The sequence below is a fragment of the Aethalodelphis obliquidens genome, unplaced genomic scaffold, assembly GCF_003676395.1.
Source record: "Aethalodelphis obliquidens isolate GAN/ISIS:26980383/991018 unplaced genomic scaffold, ASM367639v1 scaffold24, whole genome shotgun sequence".
Lineage (NCBI taxonomy): Eukaryota > Metazoa > Chordata > Mammalia > Artiodactyla > Delphinidae > Aethalodelphis > Aethalodelphis obliquidens.
The window spans coordinates 22,269,558-22,283,709 of NW_020837968.1; the positions used below are offsets into that span (position 1 = coordinate 22,269,558).

The 14,152-nt window shown below is 37.2% G+C and overlaps 1 protein-coding gene across 1 annotated transcript in view; it reads right to left on the reverse strand.

Annotated features, from left to right (window-relative positions):
* The window catches only part of CATSPERE (catsper channel auxiliary subunit epsilon), a 243,606-nt gene that overhangs the window by 98,185 nt on the left and 131,269 nt on the right, over positions 1–14,152 (reverse strand). Inside the window, exon 10 of the mRNA XM_027122413.1 lies at positions 7,196–7,673. Coding sequence (XP_026978214.1) covers positions 7,196–7,673 — 478 coding nt within the window. The remainder of the gene's footprint in view (positions 1–7,195; positions 7,674–14,152) is intronic.

The window sequence follows — 14,152 nt, forward strand, 5'->3', positions numbered from 1 at the left end:
CACATTTTTCATTATTATTGGAGAGGAACGCAAGAGATTTCTGTGCATTAATTTTGTATCCTGCAACTTTTTCAAATTCATTGATTAGCTCTAGTAGTTTTCTGGTGGCATCTTTAGGATTCTCCATGTATAGTATCATGTCATCTGCAGACAGTGACAGTTTTACTTCTTCTTTTCCAGTTTGTATTCCTTTTATTTCTTCTTCTTCTCTGATTGCCATGGTTAGGAGTTCCAAAACTATGTTGAATAATAGTGGTGAGAGTGGACATCCTTGTCTTGTTCCTGATCTTAGAGGAAATGCTTTCAGTTTTTCACCATTGAGAATGATGTTTGCTGTGAGTTTGTCATATATGGCCTTTATTATGCTGAGGCAGGTTCCCTCTGTGCCCACTTTCTGGAGATTTTTTATCATAAATCGGTGTTGAATTTTATCAAAAGCTTTTTCTGCATCTACTGAGATGATCATATGGTTTTTCTTCTTCAATTTGTTAATATGGTGTATCACATTGATTGATTTTCGTATATTGAAGAATGCTTGCATCCCTGGGATAAATCCCACATGATCATGGTGTATGATCCTTTTAATGTGTTGTTGGATTCTGTTTGCTAGTATTTTGTTGAGGATTTTTGCATCTATATTCATCAGTGATATTGGTCTGTAATTTTTTTTGTAGTATCCTTGTCTGGTTTTGGTATCAGGGTGATGGTGGCCTCATAGAATGAGTTTGGGAGTGTTCCTTCTTCTGCAATTTTTTGGAAGAGTTTGAGAAGGATGGGTGTTAGCTCTTCTCTAAATGTTTGATAGAATTCACCTGTGAAGACATCTGGTCCTGGAGTTTTCTTGTTCAAAGATTTTTAATCACAGTTTCAATTTCATTACTTGTGATTGGTCTGTTCATATTTTCTCTTTCTTCCTGGTTCAGTCTTGGAAGGTTATACCTTTCTAAGAATTTGTCCATTTCTTCCAGGTTGTCAATTTTATTGGCATAGAGTTGCTTGTAGTAGTCTCTTAGGATGCTTTGTATTTCTGCAGTGTCTGTTGTAACTTCTCCTTTTTCATGTCTAATTTTATTGATTTGAGTCCTCTCCCTCTTTTCCTTGATGAGTCTGGCTAATGGTTTATCAATTTTATCTTCTCAAAGAACCAGCTTTTAGTTTTATTGATCTTGGCTATTGTTTTCTTCCTTTTTATTTCATTTATTTCTGCTTTGACCTTTATGATTTCTTTCCTTCTGTTAACTTTGGGTTTTATTTGTTCTTCTTTCTCTAGTTCCTTTAGGTGTAAGGACAGATAGTTTATTTGAAAATTTTTTTATTTCTTGAGGTAGGCTTGTATAGCTATAAACTTCCCTGTTTGAACCGCTTTTGCCGCATCCTGTAGGTTTTGGATCATGGTGTTTTCATTGTCATTTGTCTCTAGGTATTTTTTGATTTCCTCTTTGATTTCTTCAGTGATCTCTTGGTTATTTAAGAATGTATTGTTTAGCCTCCATGTGTTTGTGTTTTTTATGTTTTTATCCCTTATTGCTTTTAATATTCTCTACTTTTATGTTTTGGCATCTTAATTACAATGTGTCTTGTGGTTCTCTTTGAGTTGACCATACTTGGGACTCTCTGTACTTCCTAGACTTGTATGTCTGTTTTCTTTCCCAGGTTAGGGAAGTTTTCAGCTATTATGTCTTCAAATGTGTTTTTGGCCCCTTTCTCTCTTCTCCTTCTGGGACCCCAAAATGCAAATGTTAGTATGCTTGATGTTTTCCCAGAAGTTTCTTAGACTGTCCTCATTTCTTTTCCTTCTTTTTTTCTGCTCAGCATCAGTGATTTCCACTACTCTGTCTTCCAGATTGCTGATTCATTCCTCTGTATCATTTAATCTAATATTGGTTCCTTCTAGTGTATTTTTCATTTCATTATTGTATTCCTCACCTCTGGTTGTTATTTATATTTTCCAACTCTGTTAAAAAATATCTAACTTCTCTTTCTGTGCATCCATTCTTCTCCCCAGTTCTTTGATCACCTTTATGATCATTACCCTGAACTCTTTCTTGGGTAGATTTCCTATTTCCACTTCACTTAGTTTTCTGGGGTTTTATCTTGTTCTTTTGTTTGGAACATGTTCCTCTGTTGTTTCATTTTGCCTAACATGTTTTTATTTCTTTGTATCTGGTAGTTTATGTTTCCTGACCTTGGAAAAGTGGCCTTTTGTAGGAGACGTCCTATGCATCCTAGTAGCACACTCCCCTCTCATCACCTGAGCTATATACTCTAGAGTCATTCCCTATGTGGGTTGCATAGGACCTTCTGTTGTGGTGGGTTGACTACTGTGGGTGGCTTGGTAGGCTTTGTTGGCTCCCAGTCCAGTTGGTTGCCAGGCTCTGCCTTTTAAGGAGGCTGCCAGCTACTGGTTGGTGGAACTGGATCATGAGGTGGTGGGCTGCAGAACCCCAGGGTCCCCACTGTTAGTGCTTGTTCACTGGTGGGTGGGGTTAGGGTCCAGGAGATCCTGGGATTGATGCCTGTCCACTGGTGGGTGAACCCAGGTCTTGGGGCTAGTGCCAGCTTACTATTGGGCAGAACTGGGTCCTCAGGTCTGGCTGCAGGGCCCAGGGGCCCCAGAGCTGATTTCAGATTGCTGATGGGTGGGTCCAGTTCCTAACACAGCTGGATGTTGGGTCCAGAATGTAGGTTCAGGTTCCAGCTGGTCACAAGGTTGGTGCTGGTCCACTGGGTCCCCAGGTTGTGGGCTGTGGTTGTCCTGTGGCTAGTATCTGCCCTCTGGTGGGTGAAGCTGGTCCCAAGGCTAGAGCAGGCTTTCTGGTGGCTGGTGCCTGCTCACTGGTGGTATAGCTGCATCCTGGGGTCTCTGGCTACAAGGCCTTCTGGGCTCCAGGTTTAGTGCTTGAGCTCTGGTGTGTGGGTCCAGGTCCTGGGCCTTCTGATGGGCAGGGCTGTGTCCAGGAGTGGCTGTGGGCTCTGGGGGTCTTAAGGCAGCCTGTCTGCTGGTGGGCAGGGCTGTGTCCCCACCTAGTTAGTTGCTTGGCCCAAGGTATCCCAGTAGTGGTGGCTACAGGCTGTTGGGCAGGGGCAGGGTGGGATCCTGAAGCTAATAAACTAGAGGGAGAATTCCAAAATGATGCTTGCCAGCACCAGGGTCCATGTGGTATGAGAGCTTTCAAAAATGGCTGTGGCCAGTGTCTGTGTCCCCAGCATGAGCTTCATTTTCCTCCTGCCTCTCCAGGAGACTCTCCAAGATCAGCAGGTAGGTCTGACCCAGGATCCTTTCAAATTACAACTTCTGCTCTGGGTCCTGGAGCATGTGACATTCTCTGAGTCTCTATTTCCCACAGCTCTCCAGGACTCCTGAAAGTAAGCCCCACTGGCCTTCAAACCCAAATGTTCTGGGGAGTAATCATCTGGTGCTGGGGAACACAATGTGGCGTTCAGACTGCTCACTCCTTGGGGAGAACCTCTGCAATTATAATTACTCTCCTGTTTGTGGGCTGCCCAGAGACATGGGACTTGAGTATACTGTGACTCTGTCCCTCCTACCTGTCTCATTGTGGTTCCTCCTTTATATCTTTAGTTGTAGATCTTTTCTGGCAGGTTCTGGTCTTTTTCATCAATAGTTATTCTGTAAATAGTTGTAATTTTTGTGTGCTTGTGAGAGTAGGTGAGCTCAGGTCCTTCTACTCTGTCATCTTATCTGATTTCACCTGTTATATTTTGAATTTGCTTTTAAAAATGTCTGGATAAATTCACAGGAACTTGTTAATAGTGGGTTATCTGAGAAATGGAAATAGTGAAGGCTGAGGACCTTTAACTTCATATCTCATATACTTATAAACTGTTTAAACATTTTATTTCAGCATTTCTGAATGGCTTTCAGTACAATATTCAAACTTTAAGGTCCTCTAAAATCTATCCCCAATTTTTCATTCTGACCTTATCTTCTTTTCACTATGGTCTTTTAAAAACACAAATATCCGGGCTTCCCTGATGGTGCACTGGTTGAGAGTCTGCCTGCCGATGCAGGGGACATGGGTTCGTGCCCCGGTCCGGGAAGGTCCCACATGCCACAGAGCAGCTGGGCCCATGAGCCATGGCCGCTGGGCCTGTGCGTCCGGAGCCTGTGCTCCGCAATGGGAGAGACCACAACAGTGAGAGGCCCGCGTACCACACACACAAAAAAACCCCAAAAAACTCAAAAAAACAAAAAACAAAACCACAAATATCCTGCTTCTCTCTTGCTTAAAACTCTTTAGAACTCCCTAGAGGCCTTAGAAGAAGGTCCAATTTCTTCATGCAACTTTTGAAATCTTTAATAATCTGGACTCTATTTCTCCAGAAGAGACTCATCCCTTTTCTCTCTGCAGAACTCTGTTTCAGCCGTTTATCATCTTTCAAGTTCTGGGAAGTATCCTGTCATCTCTGTCTCTGGGTCACTGGGCACACCAATCTCATCTATTGTCTTCATTGTCTAACCCCGGCTTATTCAGCAGATCTCAGTTTAGATACCACTTCCCTACCTCAAGGCAGCCTTCCCTACTTCCATGTCTCCCAATTTGGGTAAGGTACTCAATCTGTGTGTTTCCATAGCACCCTATATTTTCTCTATCATAGAATTAAACATGTTGCTTTATTTGCATGTTAACTTGTCTTTATCCTATGTAATTTTGTAAACTCTGGGAGGGTGGGAATTGTGTTCAAATTACCACTATATCTCCAACCCCTAGCAGAATGCCTCACAAATAGTGGTGCTCAATGAATATTTTTCAATTATTTATTCCAAAAAGTACATATTATATACTGTTCTAGGTATTGTGGGTAAAGCAGCAAATACAATGAAGTCACGCAGAACATTTTTTTGGTGGAAGATTCAGCTAACAAATAAGTACACATATAATTTGTTAGGTGATGATAAGTGCTGTGAACAAAATAAAGAAATGTAAGGTACAGAGCAGGGGAGTTAGGTCAGGGTCAGGGAAGAGCTCTCTGATAAGGTGACATTTGGACTTAAACCTGAATTAAGTACGAGAGTTATGTAGATATCAAAGTGAGGAATATTCTTGGCAGTAGATATCCAGGGAAACAGTAGATATCCAAGGAATAGCAAAGAGGCCAGTATGGCTAAGTAACACTGAACAAAGGGTCGAGGGACAGGAGATGACATCAGAGTCCTGGGCCAGATCACATATTGTTTTTCAGGTGATGCTAAAGGTTTTAGATTTTATTCTGAGTGATATAAGAAGCAAATGAGTGTTTTAAGCAGAGGAATAATATGATTTTGCATATATTTTCAAAGGCTCACTCTGGCTGCTAGGTGGACTGTGGTTAGGGATGGGGATGCAAGGATAAAAAATGAGAGACCACTTAAAAAACTCTTGTATGTACAGGCTAGAGAGGATAGGGGATTGAACTGGAGTGGGAATGGTGGAAAAAGGTTAGATATTAGATACATTTTTTAGATATAGCCAACAGGATTTGATAATGGCTTGTTTGTGGGATGTTAAAGGGGAGGATTCAAGGATGAGGTCATGATTTGTGGCTGGAAGAAAAGAAGTGCTGTTTACTCAATAGGGGAGGGCTAGGGATGAAGCAGGTTGAAGTGTGGGTGAGGGAAACAAGGATTCATTTTTGGATATGTTAGTCTGAGATGCCCACTAGTCATCCAAGTGAAGGTATCAAGAAGGTAGTAGGAAATAGTAGTTTGGAGTTCAGGCTAATTATCATGGCTGGAGGGCAAAGAATGAATGTAAATAGAGTTCAGAAGATGTCTGAAAACCAAACCCTGAGGTACTTCTCCATTTAGGAATTAAGAAGATGAGAATGGAAAAGAGGCTGAGGAGGAATAGCTAGTGAAGTAGGAGGAAGAACAAAAAAGTGATACCCTAAAATTCAGTGAAAAAAAAGTGTTTCAAGAAAAAGGCCATGTTGAATTATTTCAAATGCTGCTGCCAGATCATGAAAGATGACTGAAAATTGGCCACTGGATTAGCAAAGTGGAAGTCATTGAAAAGCTTGATAAGGGCAGTTTCTGAGAAAATTTGATTAGAGTGGATTCAAGAGAGAATGAGAGGAAAGAGGAAAAAGTAAAACTAGGCAATACTTCCTTGGAGTTTTGTAAAGGGGAGCAGCAAAACTGGATGGTTGAGAGTTGAAGAATGATATGGGGTCAAGAAAGACTAATTACAAATTACAGTGATATCTACTTTAAATTTCATGGCTAATTTATCTCCTAACAAGATTCCTTGAGGATTAAACTTTCTATTTCTTTGCATTTCCTATAATGTTTAGTACACTGCCTCAGGAATAATAACATGAAGAATAACTACTATTAATTGAAGGTTTACCACTTGCCAAGTATTATTCTAAGCATTTTATATACAATCCCTTATCTAATCAACATGACAGTCCTATATTCTAGATTAGAAAACGGAGGCTTGGAAATGTTAAATGACATGTTCATCGACTTGAAAACAGATCTATTTAACTCTACAACACCTGTTATAGATTAATTGAATTGTGTCCCCTCAAAAAAGATATGTCGAACTTCTAACTCCAAATACTACTTCAGAATGTGACCATATTTGGAAATAGGGTCATTATAGATATAATTATTTAAGATGAGGTCATACTGGAATAGGGTTGGCCCTGGTGTCCTTATAACAAGACGACATGTGAAGACACAAGAATTCTATGTGATGACAAACGCAGCAATTGGAATTATGCAGCTGCAAGCCAAGGAATGAAAAGGTTTGCCAGCAAGTGACTAGAAGCTAGGAAAGATTCCCTAGCTTTCAGAGGGAGTATGGCCCTGCCAACACTTCTAGCCTTTAGGACTGAGACAATAAATTTCTGCTGCTTTAAGTTTGTACCATTTTGTGGTACTTTGTTATGGGAGCCCTAGGAAATGAATACAACAACACATACCTTGAAAATGCATATGTAAGTTGCATAGGTATCTGCTGATTGACCAAAATGAACCTCTGAAAAAAGAATCTGAGTTTGCCATTTTGCTTTGTGAGATCCTACTTAACATTAATAGAATTTTAAAGATTAATAGAATTTTAAAAGTGGTAAAACAGCACCTTTATCAAAAGCACCATATATTAATACATTAAAATTATTACATCTTCATAAGCAAGATATCTATTATGAAATCTAGAATAATTTTTGCAAAATGAGAATACCTTACCCATAAAAACATCATGAATAGTGCTGTTTTGTGATAATCTTGATAGATTTCCAAATTCCGTAGGTGTTTGTAAAACTCCAGTATCTGTGAAATTATGATAATAATAGTAGATCCTATGTTTGTCCCATAGTATTAATTCTGGCATTGCTGAATATATAAAATTTGGAATTAAAAAAGTGTCAGTAGTGACATCTAATGCAAAGTCTTGGAATACCCACTGTTTTGTATCTTCATTGTATATCACTAGGTAAATCGTTTTGATGATGTTACATGTAATGCAGTAATTTAGTAACAAGGCAAGTTCCAAAGGGTGTCCTGTATACTCAACATTGTGTATAGTCAGAGTAGCAGCTGATGACATATTTAGAAGTTCTTTCAGTTCTTCAGTAGTTATTATTTTAACAAATTTAAGCAAAGCATATCCAAGATAAACCTCATTTTCTGTCCAGATTGCCATGTTGCTTCTTCTTCCTTTATTCTGTGACAAAATTGAAAATAATTAGACAATCTTTGATTTTATGGACAGTGTTAGCAGTTCCCATCTTCTAATTTGCTACATTTAAAAATAAAACAGTAACTACTAAGATTTAATTTTTATTATATTTCTGACTAATACTTCAGACCTAGAAATATATTACATGAAAATATATTACACGCAAGCATACAAATAAATTATTCCAGTGATTTTATTATTTTATATACTTTTTCTATCAGTAGAAATAATTATTCTTAATTCCCTTTTAAATCCTCAAAGATCATAAACCTTCTCTTTTCTTATGTGTTTATCCACTCTGGCCAGAAGTGCCCCTTTGACCCTGATGTTTACTGAGGTCAAGATATAAGGACACGGGCTTCCCTGGTGGTGCAGTGGTTGAGAGTCCACCTGCCGATGCAGGGGACACAGGTTCGTGCCCCGGTCCAGGAAGATCCCACATGCCGCAGAGCGGCTGGGCCCATGAGCCATGACCGCTAAGCCTGCGCATCTGGAGCCTGTGCTCCACAATGGGAGAGGCCACAACAGTGAGAGGCCCGTGTACCAGAAAAACAAAAAACAAAAAACAAAACAAAACAAAATGATATAAGGACACTTACGTAGACAGAGGAATGGATAAAGAAGATGTAGTACATATGCACAATGGAATATTACTCAGCCATTAAAAAGAATGAAATAATGCCATTGGCAGCAATATGAATGGACCTAGAGATTGTCATACTGAGTGAAGTAAGTCAGAGAAAGAGAAAATATCATATGATATTGCTTATATGCGGAATCTGAAAAAAAAGATACAAATGAACTTATTTACAAAACAGAAACAGACTCACAGATTTAGAGAAAAAACTTATGGTTACCAGGGGGGAAGCATAGAGGGGAGGGATAGTTAGGGAGTTTGGGATTGACATGTACACACTGCTATATTTAAAATAAATAACCAACAAGGAAAAAAAATTATAAGGATACTTCAAACATTATTTTTGGAATTCAAACTTCCTTGGCTAAAGAGAAGAGAGAACTTAAAACCTGAGAGAAAACAATACTACCATTTTATGGACACTGTTAGAGAGGAAGGCCATGCACAGACTACTATGTTTGAAATTCAGTGGAAGTAATTTCATTTAGGGAGTCAAGGTCTCCCTTTCCCCCTGTCTCCCCTCCCCAACTGTTTCTAATTCTTAAAGATTTTTACTTAAAGTGTAGCTTCTTTGTCCATGACAATCAACAGGAGTCTTTTGTGCACATCTTGTCTCCCTAAATAAATTTGTACATTTATTTAATGTACAAATATTTAGTCTATACTCAAACAGGATGTAGACAGAAATCGAACTGATAATTTTAAAAAAGAGACCATTTGGGGTAAAAAGACATTTTACCAAACGAAGATTCAATGTAAAGCTTAGAACTTCTGTTGCTAAAAATGAGTGTGAAACAATTCTCAAAAGGGAAATAGATTAGAAACAAAATGATGAGCCCTTTATAGAAAAGACACAGCTATTCTCACTATTCTTGGCAGAGGGATGGGAAGGGGAATTTGTCATAAACACGATAGATGGGAATTCCAATTAGCCCCAGCCATGGAATGAGATTTCACCCACCCAAAACTCTTTCCTATAGATCTTCAATTAGTGCTTGGGTATAGTAAGCCAAGGTCTTGGGGCAAAGCAGGAAAGCTGAGTAATCCCTCTGATGCAGTCAGGGTCTCTCCCAAATATAAAGCAGTAACCTCTTGAAGATGGGGAGGGGGCAGGCAGCAAGGCAGCAAAGTAGCAAAGTTGAGAGAAATCCATCAGCATTCTGGATGCTCAGCTACCATAGACAGGGAGTAGGATAAGAGAGCTGAGAAAAACTCTCCCTCTGAGATATGTGTGGCCTTTACTGAAAGTATAAAGCAGTCTCCATGCTAAATTGGGGTCAGGGAATCAGGAGAGAGAGATAGAGATCTCCCAAGGCAAGAAAATCCAGGGACTGATGAGAGAGGAAAGAGAAATCTTCAGTGATTAAGAAAAAAAAAAAAGCTGGCAGCTAGACTTTAGAGCAGAGATGGCTTTTCTAGGGTTTGGAAAGCTGGTGATTCAGTTGTGAAATATGAAGAGATCTCTGGAATCCTGTCAGTGCTAAGATACCAGGCATGGCAAAAAAGAAAATAGCTATGATAAAACACTGAATATCTAGTGGAAATATGAGCAAAAAGAATGCAGAGTTGGGGAATTACAGCTAAGATACATAAATGATAAAAAGACAGAATGGAAATGCTAGAAATTAAAAATATGATACCAGGAATAAAGAAATTATTAGATGGATTTAAGAGTAAACTGAGAAAAGCAGAGGAAAAGAGCAGTGAATTTGAAGAGAGGTTAATAGCATGTAATCAAACTGAAATACAAAGAAAAAAAGCAGAGTTGAAAAAAAATTAACTGGTCATCTGAGATCTGTGGGACTATATTAACTGGTCTCATATATATGTTTTTGGAATCCAAGAAGAAGAGGAAAAAGAGAATAGTGCTGAAGAAGTATTTGAAGAAATAATGTCCAAGAACACCAAAAATTAATGAAAGACATAATCCCAGAAATCCAAGAAGTTCAACTCAACCTCAAACAGGATAAATACAAAGGAAATTACACTTAGGCACATAATAAAAGTGCTGAAAACCAAAGATAAAAGGAAAACTCTAAAGCAGCAACAAGTAAAAAGACACATTATATATTTGAGAACAGTGACATGAATAATGACTCACTTCTTACCAAAAATGATGAAAGCCATAAGATAACAGAATGATGTCTTTATAAATTGCTTTTAAAACAATTGAAAAACAACAAAAACCACCTGTCATCCTATAATTCTGTATTCGGTGGAAAATGTCCTTCAAAAATGAAGGAAAAAAATAGACACTTTGATACAGACAAATGCTGAGAGAACATGAAATACAAGAAATTTTAAAGACGTTCTTCAGGTTGAAGGGAAATGAAACCAGGAGGAACACTGGATGTACAGACAGAAATAAAGTGCACACGGGAAGGTATATATAAAAAACTTATTTTGCTATCAGTTTATATCTATATATCTTTATCACAATTGACTTTTTAAAGCAAAAATATTAACACGGTATTTTGGGATTTATAGCATATTTAGAAATAAATATGAGACCAGAGTACAAAGGATGGGTGGGGTATAAATGGAGTTGTATTGTTATGAGGTTTTTACACTGTTGTGAAGTAAATTTTCTTTAAATTTAGATTCTGATAAATTAAAGATGATTATTGTAAAGTGAAGTGCAACTACTAAAAAATAATTTTGAATTAAAAAGAAATCAATATAGGAGACAACATAGAAATACTGAAAATACATGATTCATCCAGAAGAAGACAAGAAACAAAGGAACAAAGAACAAGAGGCATTAATAGAAAACAAATGCCAAGATGGCAGACTTAACCCCAACCTTAGCAATAGTTATATTAAACTTAAGTGAACTAGCTATTAAAATTTGAAGGCAGATATTGTCACACTGGAGAAAAAGCAAGACCCTATATGCAGTTTACAAGAAATATAAAGTCACAGACAGGTTGATAGTAAAATAATAGAAAAACTTACATCATATAAGCATGAAACATAAGAAAGCTAGTGCAGCTATATTATTATATATAAATAAAACCAAATGAAATATCACTTCACACCTGCTAAAAGAGTTTAAATAATAATGACTGGACACACTAAAGGTTGGTGAGATGTGGAAGTAAATGAAAAAAGGCAGCTATAAATATTTTATAATGTCTTAATTACTATAGCTTTATAATAAATTTTGATACATGGTAGAAGAATTCCTTTGCCCCAACCCCCTCCTAACTCTCAGCCCTTTACTCCATCATATACCTTTTAGAATCATTTTCTGATTTCCACAAAGGAACATTGCATCAAATCTATAGATAAGTTTAGGAAGGATCTAAAAATTTTAAAATATTCTGCATTCCAACAAAGATCTCACACATTTTTTAGTGGCATTTACTTCTAGGTAAGTTTTTTGTTCTACCCTGGATTGCCATATGACTTTTAGAATCAACTTCTCAATTTCTATAAAAGCCCTCTAGGATTTTAATTGAAGTTGTGCTGCATTTCTCAAGAATTGACATTTTAACAATATTGAGTTTTTCCCACCTATGAACACGATACATTTCCCTATGTAAGTCTTTTACTTCGCTCAATAATGTATATAGTTTTTAAGTGTATATATTTGCACATCTTTTGTCAGATTTAGCCCTAAGTATTTAATACTTTTGAATCTATTTTAAACAGTATTTTAAAAAAATTCCATTTATGATTGTTCATTTATATGTTTATATATTTCATATACAAAATTAACTTGTTATATTTCATATAAAAATGTAATTGATTTTTATACATTGATCGTGTATACTGAAATCTGGTAAACACACTTATTAGCCCTGATAGCTTTTTGAAAAATAGATTTCATAAGCTTTTCTATATCTAATAATGTTTGAATAAAGACACTTTCCTTTTCAATACAGATTCCTTTTACTTGTTTCTTAACTCACTGCACCTGTTAGAACTGTCAGTACAATGTTGAATAGAAGTGGTGTGGGTAAACATTCTCACCTTGTTCTTTATTTTAAGCAAGAAAGGGAAGAAAGAAACAAAGGAACAAATGGTGTTAATAGAAAACAAATACCAAATGGTAAGTTTAACCAACAACAGCAATAATTACATTAAATCTGAGCAGACTGAATAGTCTTTTACCATTATACAATGCTATCTTAAGGTTTTTCATAAAGATTCCTTGTTAAGTTGAGGAAGTTCTCTTTTATTCTTAATTTGCTGATTTTTAAAATCAATTGTGTATATTGGATTTTGTCAAATGCTTTTATGCACCTATTGAGGTGATCATATAGTTTTTCTTTTGTTATTTTCTAATAAGGTGAATTACATTGATTGACTTTCTATTGTAAATCACTCTTTCATTCCTAAGATAAATCCTACTTGGTCATGATATATTTTCCTTTTTATATATATTTGGATCTGGTTTACTAAAACTTTGTTTATAACTTTTAAATCTTTGTTTATAAGAGATATTGGTATGCAGTTTTATATTCTTGTAATGTGTTATTTATTCTTGGTTGTGGTATCACATAATGCTGGCCTCATAGAATAAATTAGGAAGTGTCCCACACCCCCTTCAATTTTCTGAAAGAGTTTAGAAATGGTGTCATTTATTTTAAAAATATATAATTCACTGGTGAAATACTCTTGGTCTAAAGTTTTATTTGTGGGAAGGTTTTTAAATAACAAATTAAATTTCTTTCATTGATATAGGGGTATTCATGTTACCTATTTGTCTTAGGGAAGCTTTGGTAGTTTGTGTAAATTTGTTTCAACTTTGTATTTAAAGTTGTTTAACTTGGCCCCACTGTGAAACAGGTTGGCACCAGCAAAGAACCCACCTGATCCATGTAGATAGCTACACAGAAACCCAGCCCTGTCCTCCAATGGGCTGCAGAAGCCCCATACCCATTAGGCCACACAGCCAACTGAGCAGGAAGCCTACCCTGCTCTCCAGTGGGCCCACAGCCACCACCCAAAGAGCAGCCTCACAGCCAACTTGGCGAGGTCCCAGCCCCACTGACCAGCACACTCACAGTAGTCAGCCCCACCAAAACAGAAATGTGTATTCAGCCTACATCAGGGCTACCACTAAAGCATATAGTTCTGGTGAACAGAGGGGTGTGCTGCTGGGTCCCATAGAATGTCTCCTACATAAAGCCACTTCTATAAGATCAGGAAACATAACTGACCTACCTAACAAATAGAAGTAAACAACAAAGAATTGGGAAAATGAGACAGAAGAATATGTTCCAAATGAAGAAACATAGCAAAATCCCGAAATAGAATGAAGTGAAGTGGAGATAAGCAATATATCTGATAAAGTGTTCAAGATAATGAATATAAAATGTTCAATGAATTTGGGAGATGAATGAATGAACACAGTAAGAATTTCAACAGAGTTACAAAATATAAAAAAGAACCAAACAGAGCAGAAGAATACAATAGCTGAAATTAAAAAATAGCCTAGAAGGAATCAACAGTAGATTAGATGATACAGAGGAACAAATCAGTGATCAGGGACAGAGTAGTGAAAACCACATGAACTGAACAGAAGAAAGAAAAGAATTTTAAAATGAGGATACTTTAAGAGACCTCTTGGACAACATCAAGCATACTAACACTTGCATTATTGGGGAGAAGAGAGAAGGGAGGAGAAGAGAGAAAGAAAGAGGCAGAGAATTTTTGAAGAAATAAGAGCAGAAACCTTCACTAACCTGAGAAAAGAAACAGACATTCAGGTCCAGGAAGCACAGAGAGTCCCAAACAAGATGAAGAGCAAGACAAGGTATAATTAAAATGACAAAAAATTAAAGATAAAGAGAGCATCTTAAAAGCAGCAAGAGAAAAG